The sequence below is a fragment of the Dromaius novaehollandiae genome, chromosome 4 (genome assembly GCF_036370855.1).
Source record: "Dromaius novaehollandiae isolate bDroNov1 chromosome 4, bDroNov1.hap1, whole genome shotgun sequence".
Lineage (NCBI taxonomy): Eukaryota > Metazoa > Chordata > Aves > Casuariiformes > Dromaiidae > Dromaius > Dromaius novaehollandiae.
Window position 1 is genome coordinate 63,480,925 of NC_088101.1, and position 25,637 is coordinate 63,506,561.

Genomic DNA, 25,637 nt, shown 5'->3' on the forward strand with positions numbered 1-25,637 from the left:
AACCACCTGCAAACGAAGACCTCTTCACTCAATCATATCCTACATTTAAAACAAGAACCACATCTGCCTGCCATGGAGGCACTGGAGGAGGAAAGCAACACAACTTATTTTGGAACACTGAGAAGTTCAGATACCACTGAAACCTCATGAGTTTGAACACCTATTTTAATGGGCTCGCAGGCACAAAGATTCGAATTAGTATAAGTGAATCTCAGAAGTCAGCCGAGAAGGATATTATACCTCGGGATGTCATAAATCCTTGGTCCCTTGTTGGTTTCAGTCAGAACAGGTTTATGAGTAAAGTGTACACTAGCTTTAATAATTTCCCCAGTTTGTTTTTAACATGCAAAAAGCTGTAACGTACAACCAAACAGCAAGAGCTTAAAAAAAAAAAAAAGAAAGAAAGAAAGAATATTACATTTTCTCACTGTGGACTGAACTCCAGCTGAGTCTGCCTCCTGCAAGTCAAATTCAGGTGCAGCTGAGCTATCTCAAGCTGGGATCAAGACTTTTTCAACAGATCGAGATACTCGTGCATGCATGCGTGAAAGTCAGAACAAGGAGGGTATTTAGATAAGGAAAATCTGTCACATCGGCAGTTTTTACATGGCTTGTTGGATGTCCACAGACTCAAGTCGTGTGAAGGGATTTATCTTGAGACCTTTTTGGTCTGTATTCTGTAACTTAAACAAGAAATGTACCTATAAATCAGAAACCTATGTTTTGTTTATTTGAGGAGCCTAGGAACTTTTCTGACTCTTGCAAGCCTGGCTTGCAATCCACTGCATATGGATATTCTATGAAAACACCAAAACTGAAAAGCTTCCACAGTGAGAAAAAAAAAAAACCAAAACCCTCATTTTAAATAAGAACTGCAAAGACATCTTCTGCAGTACAGAAACTACCTGTCGAGTTCCCACCAAAGGCCTCTTACCAGCCGGAAGGGAGGCTGCACACAATCCACAAGCGCAGTGCACGCACTCTGATGTTTGCTCTCCTCTGGATGTAGCTAGTTCACTATGGACAGTTAATAAACATATATATTAATACTACTCTGAAGTCCTGCAAACTTCCAGAAGAGAAACTTTGGTACTTAGGACCAGGTATCCAGATACAAGCATACTGTATCTTGACTGAGACCTAACACATTCTCACACCTACCAGATTTCTTGCTGAGGGGAACTTGAGACATCCCAGAATGCCAGCTGATGCCAAACACCCCAGTTAAGCATGTCTTGTTTTGTCCATGTTAATGCTCTAGAATAAACTATATTTTCTTAGCAGCTCCAGGAACACTAGCATTTTGGTTCTAGAGATAGTGCTTACCCTACTTTTGGCTTGCTGTGTGAGTTCACCACACAGCAAAGTATCAACCCATTACAATCCTTTTACAAGTATTTATTGCCAAACAGAACACGAGCAGAACCCAAATAGAACTTCAAAAGGACAATCTGGAAAAAAAAGTAAAACGGGATTCATGGTACTGAAATTGTTATCTAAAGCCCACCAGAGTATGTGGATTAATACCAGCCAGTCTTAGATCAAGCCTTTGGTAACTCTAAGACAAGGCAAGGAATTCTCCTGCTGGTGGAAAGCAATAGGAGTACAGGTGAAAACTGTCACAGATCTCTCAGTATCTTACATTTGCTCTGGACAGCCACTAAGTGGCACTTAAACACTTCATCTTAGGCCATGATGAATCTGCAAACTGTTGTGAAGACAGCGGGGAAAAAACCATTACCCAGTTCAATGTCTAATACTTCTTAGGAACAGTGAAGTTTACTTCCTGCAGTTAGAGAAGCTCTACGGACCTGACTACATAAGGAAATTTTACTAGCAGAAATGCTGCACAGTGGTCCACAGAATCACTTGCTTCCTCTCTTAAATCTCTGTCCTGCTCTGGAAATCAGAGTGCCTCATTTGAGTAGATCATTACCCACTATTGGGCCATTTTGAAATATGCACTAGACCAGAAAAATGCAAGTGTCATAGCAGTTGGACTGAAGGGCAAACTAAAGAGAACCTGACTTCTTGACACAACTTCTAGAAATGCCTCTGAGTTCAGTTTCAAATAGAGATCTGCAGGGACCAGTGCTATTCGCACTGGCAGAAGCACATTAGAACTGGATTTTAGCAGTCAGCAGTGAAATAAAAGTGATGAATGGAGCTTTGCTCTTCTTAAGATTTTAGTATATTATTGCTTCTTAAGCATATGTTGTACTTTTACTTGCTTTTTCAATTAAAGAAATAAACCCTGAACTGTTTTTCCTAGGAGCAGTGTTGAATCAACCACGTTAATCATCCTGAATACGCTAACACATTATAGTTATTCTTTTTCTTTTTATCTCATTTTAAAAGGGCTGTTTCATTAAAAAAAATCATTCTGAAGGAATTAATTATAGAAATTGGATACCTTTTTCCTCTCTATGAAAAACTTAGCTGTCATTGGAAACATATCTGAAGATAAAAACTACAAGCAGAGTGATATATTTGATATTTTAAATGCTAAGCAAGTGTCTAGAAGCATGCTCAACTTCACTTTTGCAAGTATTTCTGATGCCTTTAATGGAACAAGCCTGAACTTAAAAGCACATATATGTTCTCAGGATCAAAGCTTCAGCAGTAAGTTTATATACAGCTTACTTTTTAGGCTCTCAGAGAAATACATCTGTTTTAATTAGCCTCAGGTTTAGATGCAAAATATTCCACCAGATACTAGCTACAAGCTTTATTTTTCACTGTTGTGCTGAATGTGACAGAACTACAGAAATCTCAGATTAACCAAATTATGAATTTCATCTTTTATTCTCTCTTCCTGTGAAAGTTCATTACATTACAATTATGAACAGAGCACACAAGCAACAAAGCAACTTAACAAATCATATTATATCATGATTAAGAGGAATACAATTTTTAACCACATTCTGCTCATTATGCATGTGTGAAATTAGCAGGGGTTTTTTTAAAGGCTGAAACAAGAAATTTGGAAACTGAGAGCATTCAGTTACATGCAGAGATGGTGTTTAGTAAAAGTCAGCATGACCAGCTATAAATCTCAGTAACTATCACTCTGGGAAAAGCAGGGGGAGGGTGGGAAAGAAAAGAGCAACACACATCAATCAGTAGTTTCATACAAAGGACAAACCAAGTATAAACTGGCATTATCCACTCAATCCTTATATCAGATCCTCAATAATCAACCTTTAGGGCAGATACACATATCCATTTAAGCCCATATTTGTCCAGTCACACAAGTCATTCTTTAGGAAAATATTTCCCACAGCCCTTTCCATAACTTGACGTCCACAGGGAGGGTAAAAAAACAGCAATATAGAACAACCACGGCTACAGCAGGCAAGGGAAAGCACTGACTTTACGATAGTGATTTGTTACTGTTATTCACTTTGACATATAACAGGATGGGAGATTGTGCTGCTAAAGTAAATACAGCAATTATATATGCCTCCTCTGCTCTGGGTTTCTGTTCCAGCACAATCAGAGAGCCTCATCTGATGACCTTGAGGGCACAGCATAAATGCCAGCCCAATGCATGCAAAACTAAATGAAAAGCTGACTGCATGGAATACAGCAGATATTTCGGGAAAGCAATTTACTCATTATTATTTACTTATTGTCTTCTTCATGTTTTAATGTGTACATGTTAAAGCATCTCCAAGAGAGCTAAAACCTCAAGTTTTTCAGAGAAATTCGTGTAACTGCGAAAATAGAAAGGTTTTATTTTTACTAGACTTGAGGAAAAAAAAATTACTGACACAGGACCCAGTCCTACAATGATTCATGCAAAAACCACTCTTGAGTCTGTCTGGACAGATTGTTTTTACTGACCTATATGACTGATATGGCCTTTGCTTTTTCATATATTTGACCAATACTATCTTCCCAACAGGTTTAAAACAGGTTGTAAATGCTTTAATGCTACTTTTCACTAACTAAATTACATTGTTCTTAATATGTTACTGTACTAAGTGCCATGAAAACTAACACTGTATTAGACATGACTGATTTTTATGAAAACTGTCCTTTGTCAAGGCAGTTCTTTTTTCCCCTCTAAAATATACTCCTTTCTACTTTAAATAACATATAACAATCACTGTACTATAGCCACAAAAATAATTTTAAAACATCACAGCTGTACATACTTTAACTTCCTTAAGATCATTTATTAAATGAAAAATAAAAACTGTCTATTAAAACCAGATTAGATTTTCTGACTTAAGTTTGCAGTTCAATAGGGCAGCATTCTTCCAAATGTCCTCTAGTCTTCAATTAACTTTACTAAGCCACAGCAAAGGGTAACTGCAGAAAATGCAAGGGACTTCCTTTATCATTAATCATTCCTCCTTACAGTATCATACATTCAGCTTAATATTCAGTGTTAAGTCAATCAAACAGTATTTTATGAACTGTTAATTCTGCATTTGTGCAGATGCAACCTAGGTTTCTGGAGACATACTCTGTCACTCAGAACTTCTGCCCAGGCACAACTCGTACTTCCCCCCCCCCCCCTTTTTTTTTTTTTTGGCCCAGCATTTTCTGCTGGCTGAGGCTGCAAGGAGACACTTACATGCACTTCTTTTCACCCATATTGCATCCACTGTCTCTGCAGAAGTCAGACTTGCTGCCCTACAGTAAGGGGAGCTGAGTAACTTTGCTGTTCACATATGTTGCTGGTGGTACCGTTGTGAAGCTGGGGAACCTAACATGCGTAGTGCTGGAGTAAAACACGGATAAATACAGCCTCTCTCCTGGAGACCTATATTTCACTTTTTGAGAACTGCGTGGATCCAAAAAAACTGTAAAATTTTCCACATTCATCTTCCACACTAAGCTACCTCAAGCATTTCAATCAAATTTGAAGACGGCAACATCACCAAAACTCTGGCAAGGTTTTAGAAGCTGGTCACAGAGGGTTAATTTATTTCCTGGTGAGGGCGCTGCTCAGCAAAGCAAAAAAAAACAAGTCCAGCTGAGAAAAGGCAATAAACAGGATTAGTATGAGAAAATTAGTGCCAAAGTGAGGTTAAAGACACAAAAACAAAGAGGTCATACGAGTCTTTCACAACACATTCAACCCTTCAGAGGCAGGTTTGCTAGTAACTTTAAGACAATGATGTGTAAGTTATGGAAATGGACTAAAAGCTCTCTGTTCAGATCATCATACCTGCAACAGCAGCAGAGACAAGACTGCAAGAAGATATTTACCAGCAGCCAGATTCTCCCCATGCTGTTTATGCCCTTTCCAAGCAAGGCTACTCCATCGCTGGACTCACTGGGCAGGTCCACAGTGGTTTCCTCCCACACATGCCAGGAGGGTAGATTTAAAGCCTGTGACTCTTCCAATGCGTAAGTGGCTCAAGGTTACCTGTACAGAGACCAAGTAAGTCTGCAAGTCTACCAGTACACCTCCACACTCACAGTCGTACTTTGTAGATCCATTTCACTATACAAATAAACAGCATCAGGGTTCCTGCTACACAGCCCAAACCCTTTGGAGTAGGTGCTGTGCTCTATTTCCACCCATCTGCCTGTGGAAGTACCCAGAACAAACCATCCCAAATAACTTACTTTATGCATTCACTTTCTTCATTTTAGATTCCAAGGTTCTGTCAACTTGGAATTGGACAAAACCCCTAAGGTGATCAACCACTGAGCTGGTTCAGAGCAGAAAGAACCTTTTTTTCCAGTATTGTTTTTTTCAGCTAGTCTAGCTCCTAGAGCAGCTCAGCACAGAGCTGGACAAACCTCAGTGCCAGCACACGAGGAACACTGGGAATATATGTCAAGGGATAGATCAGAAGAGAAGAGAAAGATAATGCCTCACTGTGGATCTCCTCACTGTGTCACCAGCCTTCACTCTTGAACTGCAACTCCACTGCAGTTTAAGACTGACCATATCCGGGGTTTGAAGTCCCACCTTCTCCCTACTCCAAGCAGTGCGGCCTTGCTCCTCCCCAACACCGACAATGGTGCTCATGAAATTGTACTGTGGTCAGGTTCAGGATGTTAAATTGATTGAAAGCATATCACATTTTCCATTTGGAATATTTACATTTCCCTGAACTGGCTCACTAAGTGATACCACAGCATAAGACACAGGTCAGGGAGAAGGTGGAGAATGTGAGAGTCAGCAATCAGGAGAGTGCAGGACCACCAAAATCTGAACTTAGACTAGGTTAAGATGTTATAGAACAGCAGCTGAGAGAGCAAGCTTCTCTTTAGAGATATGTAAAGAATCAGACTAGTTAAGCTGTGCTTCATGGAAGATCTAAGGAGAAAAAAAGATAATTTATGCCTCAGGACTTTAAAATGTGACCAGGTATTGACAGGCCCTAGGATCTTTCCATACGACTGGAATCACCAGGTGGAGGTTTCAAGAAGGCAACACAAAACTGACATGTTGTGCATATGGTATATATTGTACACCACTTAATTTACCTGTCAAGGATGCATATTCAGTACATAAAGGCTTACAGTCTTTGCATGCATGGAATGGAGCAAATGATTCAAGGCAGAGGAAGAATCTAGCCCACTGCCCAAATACTTACTATAATTCATAGAGTTATTCCAAATAAACTGTTTTAACATAGTTGCCTGCAAAAGCAGGCACTTAATCTGATGACACAAGCAGCCTCTTTGAATCCCACACACCAACTTTATATCCCTACGCTTAAATGAAGACTTATAAGAGCTTGAAAAAAGGCAAGATGCATCTGGTCTGATGCACTCTCTTGCTCTCTCCCTTCCTATCATCACCTTCCCTCCCCTTCCACCTTAATCATTGCAGACAGAATTCATAGAACAAGAAATCTTCAAACACTGTATGGAAGAGCTTTATCAAAGCATATGAAACATATACTTAGTCTCCTCCTGTAATCACTTGCTTTCATATTCCGATACCATACATGATTGCATTTCATTGCACAACAGTGCAATTATCATTTCCGACACTAAGAACTCATAAATATCTTCTTAAACACTACAGTTCTTGAATCAAGCCAAAGGCTTTTTTCAGCCATTCTGCCTGTAAGTACACTGTAAGTACACAGTACATTCTGCCCAAGTACACTGAACATGCTGAAGTGTGTGGAAAGCCTCAGTGAGATTTTCAGCACAAGCAACACAAAAATTTCGATGCCCAGAGGTATGGGGAATGGCAGACAGATCTGTGCACCTAAGAAGGGGAAAAATTCTGCAGGGAAGTCCCCCAAAGCCTGTAGACAACTCTAATAATGTGGAAAAAAGCAACAAAAGCAGAGCTGGCTGGGAACATTCTTCTGGTGTTGCAGTGGCTCACTATTGCCTTCCAAAGACAGCGGAAAAAGGAATCTTCAGGACATTGTCTGCAATTCTGAAGATCAAGCTCAAATTCTCAGTGCTATCGTAATTTTCATATGTGCTCCTGAGGAGAACAGGCTAGAATACAAGACTCCCTTCTTCTGAGTGACTACTCTAGGTACACGTTTTCAACCTCCAACACTATTGCTTTTTGCCTCTGAACAGGAAGGACACACCATGCCCCTCAGCACGACCCAAGCATGGAAGCCAGGGCAGTCTCCTCTGATGAGGCAGCAGGAGAGTTTCAGCTCCCCTAGGCAGGCTAGGTCTGCCTCTTCCCACACAAATGCTCCAGTCACTAGGTTACACAGCTATTCTGTGCTCAGTGTCGTCCGATCAATCACAGGAGATGTAGGAGTCTTTGCCAAGCAGAGGGAAGATAGGCATTGAACCACTTAATCCTTCCAAGGCAGAATTAGTTCTGGGCATGCACATTAATTGCACGGATCTTTTACTGATGAAAAATATAAGTGTAAGTGTGAGATGTCCTGCGAGATTAGGCATGGGATCTGAATGCAGCACTGTCAGACACTGACACTTTAATTCTTTTGTGGTCTCAATCTCTTTGTACTCCATTTCCCAGTCTGCAAGATGGGGACAACAGTTCCTCTCTATGTGAAACAGAAATTTCTGAAGCAAACTGTATTGCAACACTGGAGGATGCTTGAATATTATGGCCTATCGATCCCATTACCTGTACTGAACTTCATAAACCACCAGCGTCAGACCTTGTAAGACTAAAGTAACGGTTAGTAGTCAAAAGAGAAGTCATCACAAATCTGTTCATTGTTTTTTAACCTCAGTTCCAGTGTTCTGTATTTCTGCTATAATCCACAATAAAAAAAAAGTAAAGGAACAATGAATAATCTTGGCATGACCTTTGGCTCTAAAATGAGGTGCATGTAACAGATTAAGTAACATACAGTTACTTTCAATATTATTTAAGTTGAAGAGTCCTAAAACCATGTCACTAGATACAGAATATTATACTCTTGAAGTAATGTTAAGAGTTCTTAACAGCCATTCTGCAGCAGAAGTACCTTTTTCTGTGTGATTTAGCAGACTGAGGAAATCATGGGAAAATACCACTTTTAATGCTGCAGTCACCATTAGAATGGGAATAGGCACCTCCCTGACTAACAAACTATGTGATTCATTTCATCTTCCTTGTTAAGACATTATCGCTGACTTTAAGGCAGGAAATGGTAATGGTATTGCACAAATGACTTCCTCCATGTGGCAATCAGGAGCTGAGGCTGAAGAAAATCACACAGTATTTCTTACAAAAAGAAGGTGAATACAGGAAAACTTCACTGGGCCATGATTTCATTCAGGAATGTCATAAACTTGCTCTATATTCTGAAAAGAGCCTCATAAAGGCTTGGGATGGATACTGCTAGGGACAGGGTCACCAGCTGCCAAAGCCTCCTGAAAGAAAAGGGAATTCACACAAATCCTTTGAACAGATCTCAAGCCCAGAGCTGGTGCAGTCACAGTTATGCTGTAGGCTCAGGATCAGTGCAGACCCTGTTTACTTTGTGACAGTGGCTAAAGCATAGCTGGCTGTTTGCATTACATAGGATACTCTATTAAGACCTACAGAGAAAAAGTTTGATCTACTCTATATACTGTACTAACTACGTGCGCAAATATGCATTTGATCCTTCATTTGTTTGGGGGGTTTTTTGCCTTCTGCCTTTTTTATTTTTTACATGATTTTCTCCAGTTAGCACTGGGGAGACAGGGAGACGCTTCCTAAACCAAAAAACAGCAGTAGCAGTTTGCAGTTAAGAAAATTTTGTCAAAAAAACAAAGGCACATCTGAACAGGGGGGAGAAAACACAGCAAAATGCAGCTCTCATCTGCACCGAAGTAAATCCAGCTACTCCATTTTGCTTCCATGGAGTTTTATGCTTAAAGAAAAAAATCAAGTTTTAATCTTTCTAGACTCATCAAGCAATAACACAAAGTAGAAAAAGATCACCTCTATCTTTACCATTACCTTCCCTGAATTCCTTTAATAAAGGGAAGTGGTCCTTTTAACAAAAGGATATTTAGTTAGGCCATACTTTAGAGTCCAGTGCAAAAATAAGTTGTGTAAGAATACTCAGTCATGAAGCTAAGCCTCACAACAACTGCTTTGGAGTTCACTGGGCTTTTGCTATTCCTTTTATAGATGAATAATGTGAAGTTCACTCACAACTTCAGCTCTGTGCAGCCTCACAGAGAGCTAAATCTCAATTATCTGAAACCAGCCTCTGCAGTACATAATCAGATCACAAACCACATAACAAAGCGTACTGCATTCCAGGTAATACAGCATGATCTACTTAAGTGCATAAGCTATTGTAACTCAAAAGTAGGTGAAGGTTATTTAAAAGGTAGTTTGGTAAAGTGACTATTAATGCAATTAGTGTGGTAAAAAATAAAAGACTTGAGACAATAGGAGAGATCACTCTTGTAACCAAATAGTGCAACAATAGGGCAAATATTACATTTTTAAAAGCACCTCAGTATAAGGAGATGTGGCTTATCTGTGTCTACTATGGGATAGATTTGGCACCGCTGAAACCGAGGGGAAGAGTGCCATGGACTTAAAGAGCAGGCTCAGGTCCTGAGCAGGAGCCCCTGTCAGCCACTACTGCACAGACATTGCCTCTCTCACGTCGGCACTCCTGCAGCTGACAGAAGCCCAACTCCTGGGCCAAGGGCTGCCCCTGCTTTCTGACCCTGCAGAGTGAAGATTTGGAAGAATCAAGCAGACATGCATCTGTGATCCTGCTCAAATCAGGAGCAGTATTTCTCTACAAAAGAGGAAGGAATAGTTCTGTCCAGTGTTTTCCCATTATAGTGCTAACAGTTCTGATAAACATGAGTATATATTATAGGTTGTTATGACAATTTGTGTCCAGACTTCTGGGGAAAAAAAAAAGAAAGAAAAAAAAGAACTGACCTTAACCCTTTGAAAATCCAAATTGAACTTCTTATACAGAGCTGGGATATGAAGAAATATAAGTCACTGATAATCTTACATAAATACTTCTTACAAGGCATCTGGCTCAAGTTTTAATAATCTCGCTCAAATCTTATAAACCTCCAGTTTGTATCACAGAAGGAAAAAGGGAAACTTCCAAACATTTTGAGCATCTGCTTCACTAGATAAAGGTGACAGTGCTGCCTGCCAACTTTTATCCTGTATTATCAACTGCAACTTGTGACTGTCAGTCTTGTCAGTAAATTCAAACCAAAGTACACATTTGCAATATAGGTTAGCTCTTCACTTCATGAGTCATCTCTCAGATTTCCATGAAACCATTAACATTAGAACTGTTATTCTTTATTTAAAATAAATATAAAAATGTAAGAAAGGACAGAACAAGCTTAGCTTGCCTTACATTTAAACTAGCCCAGGGCATTATCAGATAAATTACAGTCACCAGTACTCCATTTGCCAGCCCAACCACCCATCAAATAGGAATAAACATAGCTAAGCAAAACAAATCATTCAATGCACCAAAGAAGGATCAACATAATGGGGCACAGAATTACTTCTCTAACTGAAAATGGGAGCAGAGATTATTCTTTTTCAGGAATGCTTTGGCTACTTTGTAACTTTTGGGACAGTGGTATCCTGCAACAATATTCTGTTAGCCTCTCCTTATCTTTCTCTTTCATTCCTCAGAGTCAATTAAGCAAGGGGTCATATAGCAAGAAAGCGGAGTTGTGTTTGTGGAGAATGAGCTTACTAAGGGAATCGCACACTTCACCCACAGTTCCAAACACGGTATCTTTCAAACCACCACATTCAAAGCCTAGGACAAAAAAAAAAAGGACAAACATTTTTTAATGTAAATAGTTTTCAACAACAACAATGCCAACAGCATCACATGTCTGTCAAACTTAAATTTCAGACAGGAGGTTACTGGGAAGACATGCAGGCTGGTATAGAGTATGTTTGCGTTCAAGCCATTACACTTGTACAGCACCTGAGTGATCCAGCTAAGCGGTTCAGCAAGGCTGCAGCTTCTTATTGCTCAACACGGCATGCACAGTCCCTATCTATGACCTACTAGTAGTCTTTGTCAGCTCCCCCAGGCAGTATAATGTAATCCAGCTCCATTCTTGAGCACCCACAAAGAATATGCATTAACACTTCAGCTCCATCATCGGGCAGAAATTTCTCAATCATGAAGCCACATCAGGATCTCCACAGAATGGGATAAGAAACTGCACCATCTCTAACAACTGGAAACTTATTGGGATTATTCATGAGGAAGGAAGGAAGGCTCCAAATCCCATAGATGACATATCTGCTTAGAAAGGAGAACTCTAATCCATGAGAGATGCTGTCCCTAGGCAGTGCAAACCCCTCCAAACTCCTGCTAGTACTAACTGGAGTGGAACGATCTCTATGTGCACATGCTTGCATTCAAGTAAGGGGCCAAGCAGCAGTTTGCCAGGAATGCTTCCTCCATCCTTCCCTACTGACTGGTACAGCCCAGCAGGGCAAGTGAGCCATACACTGCCATGCTGACGTAATGGAAATAATTATACAGGATCCTACAGAATGAAGACAAATATAATAGGGTGCTGCCTGTTCTTTCACTTCTAAAGGAACAGCACAAAGGATTCCTAGCAAAGAATCCTGACATTATTTAGCATTAATTACTTGCCTTGTCTTCTCTAAAGAGGACACGTTGGTAATGGAGTAACAATGAACCTGACAATTCTGCATTCATATCCAGAAAAAACATCACAGACATTTCCCCTCACGCCCACCAATTCTAGATTTTAGCTAAAAATTACCCAGCAAAAAAATTGCCTCCCAATAACAAAATGCTTCTTACTATACAGATAATCTCTCTGTAATCAAGTATATGTTCAGGCTCAGTATGTGCATATAAAGAAGTACAACTACAGTTAATGAACTCCAGTCTCTACAATGATGATGCTAAAAGTTTGACTATTTCATGGTTTTCTGTACCTTCTACCACCTCCACTGCTATTTCCATCTGCAACAAGTTTCTTGTTGTCCTACTCAAAGGCCTTCACTGTTCAGCCTTCCACTTACCTGCTTTCCTCTTAATATATTAATCTTCCTAGCCTACCTCTCCCATAGACATCCTTCTGCCCTCTTTCATTCTAATTATCCTAATGTGGAGATACACTCAGAACTTACTTTCAAAAGAACAGTTACCTTCTACTTCAAATTCTCAGTTAGATCTGAGCTAATTTGAGAACTCTATGTTGAATATAGCCCTACCACAGATTTAGCTGTGAAAACACAAAGAACTGCAGCTCTTGTAGTTTGCAATATATTATAATCAGTAACCTGTTTTTTTTTTTAATAAAAATGGATGAAGTGCAGTTATCACAAAAGTATGTAGGCCAAAGATCACTGGGTTGTTATCAGCACCTAAACTCTGTGACTAAACCTATTTGGACTACAGTGCCTCCTTTACACAGCCAAAGCTAATGGAAAAAAATATGCTAAACATTTTTTGTCTATCAGGGGCTCAACAGAGAGGAAAGTAACCCTGACGATGCAGTTCAGTCTGGGAGACTGCTCTTGATTCTTCAGAGCAGATGTTGCAGATGCTGAGAAGTTGTCCTTGGGAGGAAGAAGGCCAGCATAGGAGTCTGCTGTGTCACACAGGCTGCAAAAGTCCAATTTCTAAGATTTGTTTCTTCTCAAGGTGCATATAAGCTGCAGCAACCTAGTGCTAAATTCTTCATCCCAACTCAGTCACTTTTAACAAACAGTTCCTTCAGTTTATAACAAAGATACCCAGTACACTCCTATGCTTCCAAGCTGGGTACCTGCAAGACATGTAACCAGTTCTCTCCTCTTCATAAATTCACAAACACTAATTAGCTAATCAGATTTAAATAAAAGTACTCAAGGCAGAATAACAAAACACTGTAAAACATAAGGAACTTACTTAACAGGTAGATTATTCAAAAACTACACCAGATTTCAGTAAATTGCCCCAGGCTTGATGTTTGGAGATTTTGACATTTCCAGCATCCTGTTGTTAGAATACAGGTCCACAAATGCTGGTTAGATGTCTACCTCCTACTTAGGAACGTGGCTTGCAGAAAAGTCAAGAGAGACAGCTTTGCAATCAAGGCAAGTTAAATGACTAGAATTCAATTTCCTGTTGAGGGGGAGTGTAGTTTTCTAAAGAACAGCTAGCTGTGTGGATCTGGGGCTAGATAGTTAAAATAGGCACCCAGAAATTCTCTGTTCTATATGAAAACATTTAGCCACAGATGAAAATTTAACTAGCCACTTATTTGCTCTCTTTCATTTCAAACCGGTCTAAAATGGGATCAAATATGGAAAAAGTACTTGCTTTTCAACCTATTTTTGCAAAAGAAAATGTATTGCAGGTGATCGGTGTTGCTTACTAACCATAATCCTGTAAAACCACAAGCCACAAAATGGAGCACATAAGCAAAATGCATTTAAAGGCTTCTATTCAACACCAAATATATTCCTTATTTCTACTTCCTTACATACATAAATTTGGTATTCTGCATTTTAACTTGACAGGATCTCTTACTTGAATGCTTATGATTTACAACATATTTGCCTTCTAAATTACTGAACTGCCTTTTTATCTAAGGGGATTTAACTAAAGCTTTTCCCATATGTTTTGAGCTCTAAGCCAGAGACCACAGATTTGGAACTGTACAATGTTTTGCTATTGAGCGGGAAGGCATAAATCCCACGTGCACTACATATTCAAGTAATACGTCCAAGGTGCCTCAGCAGGACTTCTCCTATGAGTTGAGCATCTAGCAACATGCTATTTTTCGACATAACTAGAGTGTACACTCACATGGTGCAAGTCATGCCACTGTGCTGCCCACAGTAGATTATCAACCTATCATTCACCTTGTGCCAAATTTTGCTCACCTTGCTCACTCATCAGAGTCCTTGTCTCACATTACTCTCAAACAACAGAAGAAGAAATTGACTATTTTTAATGCTGCAACCTTTCGACCAAGGCCAGAAGTTACTTGTGCGAAACACAGACTGAGCCAAACGTCACCCACAGCGTGAGACTCTCACAGACAAGCCGTCTCGCAACCCCCAGCGACCAGCCGGCACATCAGATTTGCAGCTCTGTGCTGTGGCCTCTCGTCTGCTTTCTGACACCACGTGCCAGGCTCTGTGGACTAAGGAGCCAGGAAGAGGCTTCCCCACTGTCTGGGGGCTGGAGGGGAGCTGCGTGTTGAGGCTCCATCCGATGCCTCCTCCTCCCCAGAAAGGAGGCTCCTCTCTTTCCCAGTCACATAGGTCTCTGCTCAGGAAAACAGAAATGTGAGAGCTCTGACTTTAGCATTAGATAAAGTTCACAGTGACTAAAGGGTGAAATCCTAGCCCTAGTGACATCAACAGAAAAACTCTCACTGACTTAAAGAGGGCCAAGATTTCAGCCCATAACCCAAACTAAAGAGTTTGCTAACCCAATGAAATTCAGGCTCTGATCCTACAAGAGATTTACACACCTTTCACTTCACATACCGAGTAGTTCAAATTCAGTACAACTGTTGACATTAAGTGAAACGAAACCTGTTGGTGAGTTTTAAAGAGATCCAGTCTTTAACTGTAAATACCACCTTACGATTTTACACTGAAGTTTTCAAACAGCACAGAAGCAACTCCATTTTACAAGAGCTAGTGCTGACTTCTCCACATTCCCATGACACTCTGTAAAACACTTGATAATAGAAGAAGAACAAATTCGTTAAGTATGAATCTGAGGGTTGGTTGCTTGGGTTTTTCTTTTTACTTACTTTTGTTTGATCATCAGCTTTGAAAACATAGCAGACACTTTGCTGATTTGCTGCTCCATCCTTTATCAGGCAAGCGAAGTAGCTTGGATCATGGCTGTTGTGAATCAACTTGTGGACATGCTGCGGCTTGTACTCAAACAAAGTTGAACAAATCAAAGGATCCCACTGCTGGTTTTTCCCTGTGTCTGGTTCACATTGCAGACTTGCCGGTGAAACATAAAGCCGGATTTGGCTGGTGCTGGGCTCTTCTTTGGCAGACTCCGTACTGAGCCGCCGGATCTCTGCTACAACCCAAGGCAGCATTGACATGGTGGTTAGCGAATGCACTGGCAGAGAACCAACAAGCTGGAGACTGAAATGCACTGAGACATCACTAGATGTGTGACATTTTTTAACTTTGAATGTTATTGGCTCCATTTTACAATCCGGAAGAGAAGCTGGAATAATTCACCAATATTTCAGGTCCATGGAATGATGATATTTGGCCAGTTCCTTTAATTAAGGAACGGAGGAATTCTGAAAGGAAAAATAATAGTTATGTAAGGGCTGCAACAACTGCCTAGATTTCCTATTAAAAATGAACAGTCAGTAATAAAAATATTTAATAGATTACCATGAGAAGATCAGAAGAGATATTCTGATCATCTACCATAATCTACCTGAACATGTTTTCCCTATACTGCATCTTACTATTTCACGTCCAACAATCGTAATAGCGCTAAAACACACTGCTAAAAAATGTCAGTCTGGATTTAAAAGTTGCTCTTACAACCCTTGTTTAATCATCTAATGATTAATTACACTCAAAAATACACCTTCTTTCTAGTCTGTTCCTGTCCGCACACATGTAGTTACTTCAATTGTATTATAACAGAAAAAACTCAGGTTAGCTATTATAACCTCCAGGACATTTGAAGTCAATGCTTGCTGAAACAGTTTCACATTCAGAAAAAACGGCTTACCTTTCTTGTTCACAGGGTGGATGATTTTAAACTTGGCCACTAATTTGGAGTTGTTTAGCTGTGTATAGTTTGCCAAGCAATCATCTGCTGTTACCATTCAGACTTTTTCATTAAATTACACCCCAGAGATCTTTATGTCATCTGAAAAAGCTAACAACAGTAAACTAACTAATCACTGCTAAACCTGCCAGAGAGCACAGATAAGCAACAATCCTTACAGCATCCCACTAAAAAAAAGCAGATGATGATTCATTATTTATGATTGTATTTTGAGGTCTGTCAGCTAGCCAGGAATATTTAATGTTTTCCATGTTGACACTGTATCATTTTCTTTTCTTAAAATATCATACAGAACCAAGTTAAATACCTTACAATACCCTGTTATACCCAGCATGTACTACTACTATTATTACATATTAATAAGTTTAGTGACAAAATCAAACAGCTGCATTTATCTATCAATTTAGTTCTGCAAAACCTAGAGTCTATAAAAACACACACACTGGCATTTGTTATATTATCATGTTTTACCTCTTCACTAACTGAGTCTGGTTTCAGCTGTTGCATTATTTTGTGCGAGACTGAAGAGAAGCTGACAGGCCTATAACTGCCAACTTTTAGTATCATGACACTAGTTTACCCTCAACCTTATGAAACCTTCCCATGAAAGACCTATTAAAAACAACACGTGCAGTCTCAAGAACGCCTTTTAATTGTATACGTTTTAATTATATGAATTTTAATTATATTTGAACAAATAGTTTAGTAAATGGCATGTTTACTGTGACAACAGTATTTCTTGCCTTTGCTCGTCTACAAAACTGATCAAAAAGTAGCAGTATTTTTCTCATGAGTTTTCATTAAACTTTGTCCTTCATTTGTCCTTCTAAAAACATTTTCAAGCTGAGTTTCTAATGGTGCTGCACTATGTGGAAAATGAACACAAACTTTTAACATTTAGGATAAAAAAAACTTCTGGAGAAAATTTCAAGCTGGAAATATATTTTAAACTAAACAAATGTTTAAAATGCAACTAATTTGCAAATAAGCAAATGGGAAAAAATGGTTCTGCAGTAGTTTTGTAAACTAAAAACTTGAGAACTCTAGGAACCACACGTTTAGGTAGATTTACTTTTCTGGATTTTTTTGCATCTTATGACAAATGAACTCTGTGGCTACGTTACTGGTTCCACAGATGCCACAAATTTAGTTAGAGAATCCAACAGTGTAGGCTTCGAAGAAAGTATCATAAAATAAGTAAAATTCTAGATGTGTAGGACAACTTTTTAAGAAGCGTTCACAGAGTTCTAGCCTTTTTATAAATCCACATGCATGTGTCTGTGCGGGGGTGGAAGGGAGAGTCATGTAAACACAGAATTTTTATGCCTCATTTTAACTATACTAAAATGTTTTAAAAATCTTTTTGTTTCACAAACAAGCAAGAAAACAAGCATCTCCTTTCATACAATGACTACAAATACATTGCAGAGTATGGGATAGCAGGTTCACAAAGCATTTTTACACCTCATCAAACAGAATGCTATAACATGATTACAATTTTGCTTCCATCGGGAACCAAAATTGTCTCTTCCTCTTTGACACACTATTATGAATTTTTTCTCCTCAACCATAACATGGAAATATAGTTCAACAACCTGCAGGGAAGACTGGATTCATCCATGACTATAATCGTGTGTGGTCCAAAAAGCATGAAAATTGAGGTAACATGTTACAGTGTTCTCACTATTTAGTGGCGAACATCACAGTCTCTGGATAACAAGCCTAAGAAAACTCCATTCTCAGTTGAAATCAGGACTATGCCACTAGGCAGATTATGACCTATGAGCCACATACTCTTTGTTCAAACCATAGTTTTCAGTTTTGTTTTCTCAGAGTTGTTTTTCAAATGTGATTAAATAAAATGCATGTGAACATGCAACAGAGTTGTCCTCATTTAAGTCTACTTGTCAAGAGAAAAGTTTCATTTGGAGTATCAGCGTTCATTCACCACACTTTTATCCCAGACCTATAAAGCATTGCAGCTTCAAATAGGAATAAGTATCATGATGGAATATAATATATTATTTTAAGTGATAACTCTAAGAACTAAACAGTATTAAAAAAAAAAACAGGGTAATGCTTTGCAATACTTCAACAAACACTATACTGCTGGAATGTATTTAATATAAATGCAAAGCTTCTTGGCATTCATCTCTTTTTAAAAAAATAAATACCTTGCAAAGTCAACAACAAATGCTCCAGTGTCTGCATTTGTTATTTCTAAAGAGTAACAGTTGGTAATAATAAATCAAAACAGCTAACTAGAAGTCAGAATGCTGTTTTTTTTCTAGCAATACGAGGGACTAGAAGTGCAGATTCTCAGCGCACATCAGGAGCTCTGAGCATTAGCAGCATCAGGTTTCCTCATCTAATGCACTCACATTACCACTTTTCTGTCTCCTTTTTCCCAGCCGTTTGTTATTTCCTCCAAATATTGTCCTTACCTTAATTTTCAAGCAACCCCCCAAAATTATATGAATTTCGTATTACTGAAGTTGATATGCTTTAAGTTTACACCAAAGACTGGGTTTTACTTCAAGACCATTAAGTATTTATATTCATGCTTAATTTAGACCTAAGAATAGTTCTGTTAAGATGAACAGGCCTATTCCTAGACATAAAATCAAGCGCACATTATGATTAAAGAGCAGTTGTGCTTTGGGCCCCTCTCTGTCAGCCCTGACTGCCACATGGAGTTGTGGCACCTTCGCCCATCTCTGGTTGCTACCACGCAGTTCATCCCCGTGAGCCCTGGAGCTGCTGGTGCAGTACCCCTGTTTACCAGTCACATTAACACAACACGCTCAAGGAAGTTTCCTTTTCTCCCAAGTCTCTGATTAACTCACAAACAGCTTCTTCAAAGCAAATGCTTATTTGACCTTTAATCCAAAAGCAAACAGCAAAGTTATAAAACAAAGCTCTTCGCTCATTTCCCTCCACCTACCCCGTAATCCTCCCGTGACAGCTGTAAGAAGTGCCATTCGGCCCAGTTACTCTGGGCTGGGAGAAGACTGCCAGGCTTTGCTCAGCACACACACACAGAATGTCTCTGTTTATTCTCTCATCTCTCTCAGTGCTCAGTGACATTACTGGGACAGCCTCCTTTTCTTCTCCTCCATCGGCATCTTCTAAAGTTTAGTATCTCCTCTGCCCTCGCACTCACAGCTGAGAAGAGCATATGGTGTATGCACACAGTAGCATTCCTCAGCTAGCAGCCTGACTGTTGTCTCTGTAAGGAATCTTAATATTCTCCTAACTGTATCTTAATGTTGCCATTGTTTAGCTTGCTTTGATTTAGCTGTATTTGCTATGTATCAGCATAACAACAGCCAGGCAAACTGGCACATAGGATATTTACACGAAACAATGCATGTAGCTTCCCTAGTCTCCACACTTGTCACTGTTCATGAGATTTAGACCTTAACTGTAAATGTTTCTAAACAAGGACAATGATCTCATTCTTATTTCACTGACATTGCAGTAAATTGACATGAATAAGAACAGCAGAATAATGGAACAGATTTTGTATACTGCATGCTCGACTCAAAACTGCCTGCCCAGCAACACTTTTAGGCTATCACAAGCCAGCTATCGCAGAATTATGCTTAATAAACCCTACAAAGCCATATTAATAAATCTAAGCCCACTTTCTGTCCTAGGAGACACCAGACTTACTTGCTAATGTGAAAGATACACAGGAGCACATGTGCTCTTTGTTCTCAGCTTCTCCTTCAGCTTGACCAACCCAACCGCTTCTCACAAGACAGGAGCAGGTTTAGTTAGCATGCAAACACAATGTTGGTAGTCCTGGTCTAGCAAAATCTGATACTGTGTTTAAAACAAAAACATCAGGCTCTCATTCACCCAAATTAAGTTGCAGCCTCATCTTTTTGTACCACTAGAAACTAAAAGGGTTGCTTTCAGAGAGAAGTTGGTGTGATGGCAGGAAGGACACAGGTGCTTGTCTGAGTACCTGTGGATAACACAGGACAGTATTTCTCAAAACTCTTCTCCTCTCAAGAGAAAGAAGAATTCATTATAAGGACAAAGCACAGGGTCTGGGCTGTAGTTCAGCCAGATGGGGCCAGGTCAGCTTCGCGTTTCAGCAGGAGATTCTTTTGGGGTGTGGGGAACAGACTGTATGATTACCTTGGGAGGGTGGGGTACTGGAAATTAGGTTCTGGCAGCTGGGGGAAGGCCAGAGAGATTTGGGATGAACTCAAGCTAACACAGAAAAAAAATACAAAGACAGAGGAGAGACTGTTCCAAACTGACAGAACCCATATGATTCAAAAAAGCAGCAGCTGCAACAGTGGGGAAGAGTCTTTATCCATTGTTTCTTCTGGACTGGACTAAATTCAATCCAAAGATGCATCCAGAAGTCTCAGGCTCTTGATCAAAACAATTTTTTGCGATCCTAACCTTTGCTAATTGATCAAAGCAACCTTTCACTCTCCCCCAGCTCTTCCCCTGGTGGGTGAACACTGGAGTTGGAGTGCTGGGAAAACGGATGAGGTCAGGAGATGTATCAAGCAAGGAAGCAGTCAGAGCTTCAGCACCTCAAAGATTAAATACGGAGTTTGGCCTGTGAGTTGTTGAACAGAAAGACCCCAACTTCCTAAACCTTAGCAGTTCATCTGGGAAACAATTTCACAGTTACTCCATGTCAGGCTGCTGACAGTTTTTATTCACAAGTCTGTTTTCTTTTTCACCTCAAAGAAGGTAAGCAAAACTTCCAACAGTATAGCAAGGTCCTGTGAAGAACAGCTGGTCTTAAAGAGTGCAAGTTTGTTTAGCTCTTCTCCACACAGCATTAGCCCTGAGCCTTCCTGACAAATGGAGCACAGGCATTGGTACCGACTGCACTTCGCTGCTGATTATTTTAGCAGAAATATCGCAGTACTGGAGGATTATGAGGAAAGCCCTGGCCTGCAGCCAGAACTCCGGAGCGCAGGCCAGAACTAAATACCACTCCTCTCCCTCTCAGTCTGATCCCCGACTGAGATTTAAATTGTCTTCACCCATGCCAACAGATTTCTTTACCCACCTTACAGGATATATGGAAGAATACAAATGAGAATATATATGAGGTATGTCATGATATGGTTGCTGCTCAGAAGAGGTCCTTTCACTGAAATACACATAAAATCACTCTTCTCTGGTATCACAACACAGCATCCATTAGATTGTTCTCTAGGGCAGCTAGTTGCAGGCCTCAAACAATGCTTTTGCCTTGTTTTGTATACTTAATTAAGACTATTTAGATATCATACCAAAGGATGCTTTAGATTTTCAAATAGTTCTAACTCAATTCAGTCTGGCACTTGGAGTCATGAGGTGCTCTTCTGTTGTGAGATTCTTCTTCTTATCTCATAGCAACTTATTATCTGTTGCTTCCTTCTGAAACTATGGCTGTTGTGGGTAGCATCATGTGAAAGTGCGGAAGTCTATGCTCCTCATAAATTACTATTACTTTCCTTTCTTTTTTCCTACACTTGCATTAAATCCTGACTTTTCACGGAGTCTTTTCAGTACCCTCAGAAGTTTTGGACGTGACCCTGAATAATGTTCCACCTTGTACTTCGAGCAAATCCTTTATCTTTGTGGTAATAATCACACTTAAAATATTTATCAGTACAGCCAGCATCCATTTTATTCCTCAAATAGGTTAAAAATAATTAAACAGAGTATTAATTTTAAAAAATGCCAGCACCACAGCAATATACTCATGGCTGTGTTATATACAGCAACAAGTTCATAAACAAATAGCAAACAAAGAAAATAGCAACAGATGTCCAGGACAGGAATAGTGAACTATTTTCTCACTACAGTCCACAGAAATTAATATTCTGATGATTGAGGTTAGAGCATTAATACTTCTGAGTCAGCCTTACACTGATGCAAACAAAGTATCAGGCTGCCCTACCAATGCAGCACAATAAAAATAAATAAATAAAAGTTCATAAAAGCAAGCATGCTAGGTAAATTACGTCCTGAATGTAATTCCATTTTATTCAGTTGCATATCCATGGCCAAAATACCTGCATCCAACTTTTCAGTTAACCAAATTATAAAGTGAAAAAAATGCCAAATCATCAACAAATCACCGAATGTGTCACATATACCTTCTGACTTGTCATTTTTCTCACCTGCAAGTATTTCTCACAGCAGTGTTTCTGTATATTACTTACGACTTTCAGCTTTTCTGTAAATCAAGCAGTGGTGATTTTCTATTTCATCATTTACAAGTGCTAATGGTACAACCATGTCCATCAGATCAGAGGCATCTGTGATTCAGGAGATGTACATTTTATTAATTTTGACCCATAATGTTTCGCTCAATCTCTGGGCTTAACCGCAGGCTCAAATCCCACCATCTGCACTGCCGCGGGCTCCCGGGCAGCGCTGCCATGTCAGCCTGGCTCCCAAACGCAGCGCAGCGCACAGGGTCTCGGTCTTTATAAAACTGCACTATAAATAACTACATTTGTGTCGTGCCTCTCACGAGGGCATTTTCAAGAGATCACTCCCTTTCCGATTTAACACGTGCTTTCGGGGGGCCACGAAAACACCGCGCGGACCTGCGGGGGCTTTAAAGTTCACTGCAGGAGCGAGGTGCGCTGGGGAGGCTGCTGCCGCCTTTGTGGGGAAAGTTAGGGCGCTGCTCCGAGGGGGAGCAGCGGGCTGCGGAAGGGGCTGCACCCCAAGGCGCTGTGCTGACGGATGCGGGAAAGAATGAGAAAATTAAAAAACAGAGAGACCGCGGCACCCCAACGCTCGAGTAAGTTACGCGGGTGCCCCGCCGCGCTCGGGAGGGCTGCGGCCGCCCCGCGTCGCGACAGACCCCCCCCCCCCCCCCCCGGCCCGCGGCCCCGGCGCTGCCGCCACAGGTGCGCTGCCGCCGCCGGCTCCCCGCGCCGCCCCTGCCCGGGACGAGCGCGGCAGCCTCCGAGGCCCCGCGGGGCCGTGCCGAGAGGCGCCTACCTGCGGCCCGCTAGGCGGGGGCGCCTGCTCCGGCGGTCCGGTCAGGCAGCGCGGATCCGGCGGGTCGCCCGCATCTATCACCGTGGCGCAGCAGCTGCAGCAGGGCGGCTGATGACTCCTGCGAACGGCTTCACTTCCTCAAAGCGCAACCCCGCTCTTCCTCCTTCCTCCTCCCCCCTCCAAAAAAGCACAACGCCACCGCAGCGCCGCTGCCCCCGCCCGGCTCTGCTCTGCTCCGCGCCCCGCCGGCCGCAGCGGCCTGGCCCGGCCCGGCTCCTCGCGGCAGCTGCCCGCTGCGGGCGACTCACCGCGCGGGACGCCCGGCGGCGAGGCAGTGCCCGGGGCCGGGCGGCGGCGAAGGGCCGCCGGGCGTCGCCTGCCGAGTGCCCGCTAAGGGCGGCGGGCGGAGGCGGGCGGGAGCCCTCTGACGGGCGCCGCGGGGGCAGGCGGGCTCCCTCCTCTCCGCCCCGCCGCCGTCCGCTCGGGCAGGACGGGCCGCCCCCGCCGCCCGGCACGGAGAGGGGCGCGGGGACAGCGGCCCGCCCGCTCTTACCTGCCGCCGGGCCGGGCCGGTCAGCGCCGCGGGAGGGCGGGAAGGCCCGGCCCGGCCCGGCCCGGCCCGGCCTCGGGCGGAGGGGCCGCCGTCGCCGTCGCCCTCCGCAGCGCTTCCCCCGCGGCGCCGCCTGCGCCGTAAAAATAGCAACAGGCGGCCGGGCCGGGCCGGGCCGGGAGGGGTGCAGGAGGCCTTGGCGGCCGGGCGCGGCGCCTCCCGCAGCCGCGGCGGGAAGGGCTGCGGGGCCGAAACGGGGCAAGTCTGCCCGGGGGGGTGCCTGTCTGTGTGTCTGTGCATGCGGCCCTCCCGGGCCGGAGTAGGCCGCGGCGACTGGTGGGCCCCCATGTCGCGACCGAGGGCACCTGCGGAGACGGCTCATCCCTCCGGAGGAGCGTCGCCTTGGCACGAGCCGGTGCACCTGCCCGAACGGTGCGTTTCCCAAAGGAGTGAGAAAAGATGTCGTTTTGTTGCTGTCGTGTTGCTGTAATAACATCACGTTGTAATGACAGGCAGGTGATAGCAGAAGTTGTGAGCATGGAAAGTAGGAAAAGAAGTATTTTAAGGGGAAATTTTGCTTGCAAAGCTTGAACCAGCCCTACGCCAGCAATCTGGAAGCGGGCGAGCCCCTGCTGGGGTCTCGGCCTGCTCCGAGGTCGGGGCAGGGTCTTCCGAAGACTCACGTTCTTCTCCGACAAAATTTAGTGCCTCCGCTCCACTTGCTCCCTGCACAAGAAGCCACATCGTTCAGTCATACCTGCATATATGTAAAATAACTGTAAGAGTTGGTACTAGTTGGTCATCGTATTGCAAGAGAGGCTAAGAAATGCACGAATCTGGAGAATTAATTATACTGCTCTGCAAGTGCTCTTTCCAGATGATCGAGGCACCCTACAGTCCAGTTCTGCAAACTGCTTTTGCACACAATGTTTCAAGTCTTCTTGGCAGACCACTGATTTACTTTTAATCTATGCAGATTTGTAGAATCAAAGCTTTCCAAAGGAAATTTGTTCTGCTGCTGCATGTGCACTACATGACTTTTTGCTTGCTGAGTGTATTTTTATAGGATTATTGACATGTAAAATGGTAAGTATGAAAGATCAATAGTTTCCTCAGAGCAGTTCCCAATCCGTACTTATTAGTTTGATGCTTCTCCTTCAAACATGGGAGTAGGCATGAGTGCCTTTCGTTTTCAACAGCCTCCTTTGCTGCAGTAAAAGGAATCCCAGCTCTCTTCAAACCTTGCCTTTCTTACTTCTCTAAACTGTCATGGCTAATGACACCGCTCTCACTCCAGGTATCACCCACCAGCCTCATAATATGAGACCAGCCGGTCCTTTTGTTTGTTTTAAGCCTGCTGCCAGAGCATTTTATGTGCTGCCTCTAGTAATCATGTTACGAAAAACAGTGAACTGTAATTCCCAATCCAGCAGCTCCAGCACTTTGGCTGAGGCTCATGCATTCCCAGATTACCAAACGTTGATTTTAGGATGACTTTTTTACAGCTTCACTGTTGCTTTTCAAAACGTGACAGTGAGACTGATAAAGATCCTACAAGACTATTTCTTGTTGCTTGGAAAATCCCCGGACAACACCAGTAGTCAATGCTAGAGCATCACACATACAAATCCTCTTTTCCCTCTCCTCTTGGATGGCTGGGAAAAGGAATTGGACTGTGCTTACACTCATCAATGGGGCCCTCTGTTATTTTTGCTATTATCTCTAGCTCATATGTTTTGTTCTTTGACTAGCAGAGTTTTTGTCAAGTTAATTGTGTTCTGATACAATATTTTATAAACAAAGTGAAATGTCTTGGATAAGAACTACTTTTACATCGGTTTAATAGTTCCATTCGTTTTGATTTTGAACCACTTCCCCTCTTTCATTCAAGCAGGCCTAGAATACTTTCTTACAGTTAG

At 41.9% G+C, this 25,637-nt stretch overlaps 1 protein-coding gene and 1 long non-coding RNA gene across 6 annotated transcripts in view; one reads left to right on the forward strand and one right to left on the reverse strand.

Annotated features, from left to right (window-relative positions):
* The window catches only part of TBC1D1 (TBC1 domain family member 1), a 118,691-nt gene extending 94,951 nt beyond the window's left edge, over positions 1-23,740 (reverse strand). For 2 of the 5 annotated variants that reach the window (XM_064511308.1, XM_064511307.1), the window contains exons 1-2: positions 23,169-23,451; positions 15,163-15,678 (exon numbers count right to left, since the gene is read on the reverse strand). In XM_064511308.1, coding sequence (XP_064367378.1) covers positions 15,163-15,579 — 417 coding nt within the window. In that variant the 5' untranslated portion in view covers positions 15,580-15,678; positions 23,169-23,451. Of the gene's footprint in view, positions 1-15,162; positions 15,679-22,375; positions 22,472-23,168; positions 23,454-23,721 lie in introns of those variants that run through there. The other 3 variants (XM_064511304.1, XM_064511305.1, XM_064511306.1) reach the window with 3 other exon arrangements.
* Positions 22,538-25,637, forward strand: part of LOC135328280 (uncharacterized) — a 30,486-nt gene continuing 27,386 nt past the window's right edge. Inside the window, exon 1 of the long non-coding RNA XR_010389093.1 lies at positions 22,538-22,965. This is a non-coding gene — a long non-coding RNA (uncharacterized LOC135328280). The remainder of the gene's footprint in view (positions 22,966-25,637) is intronic.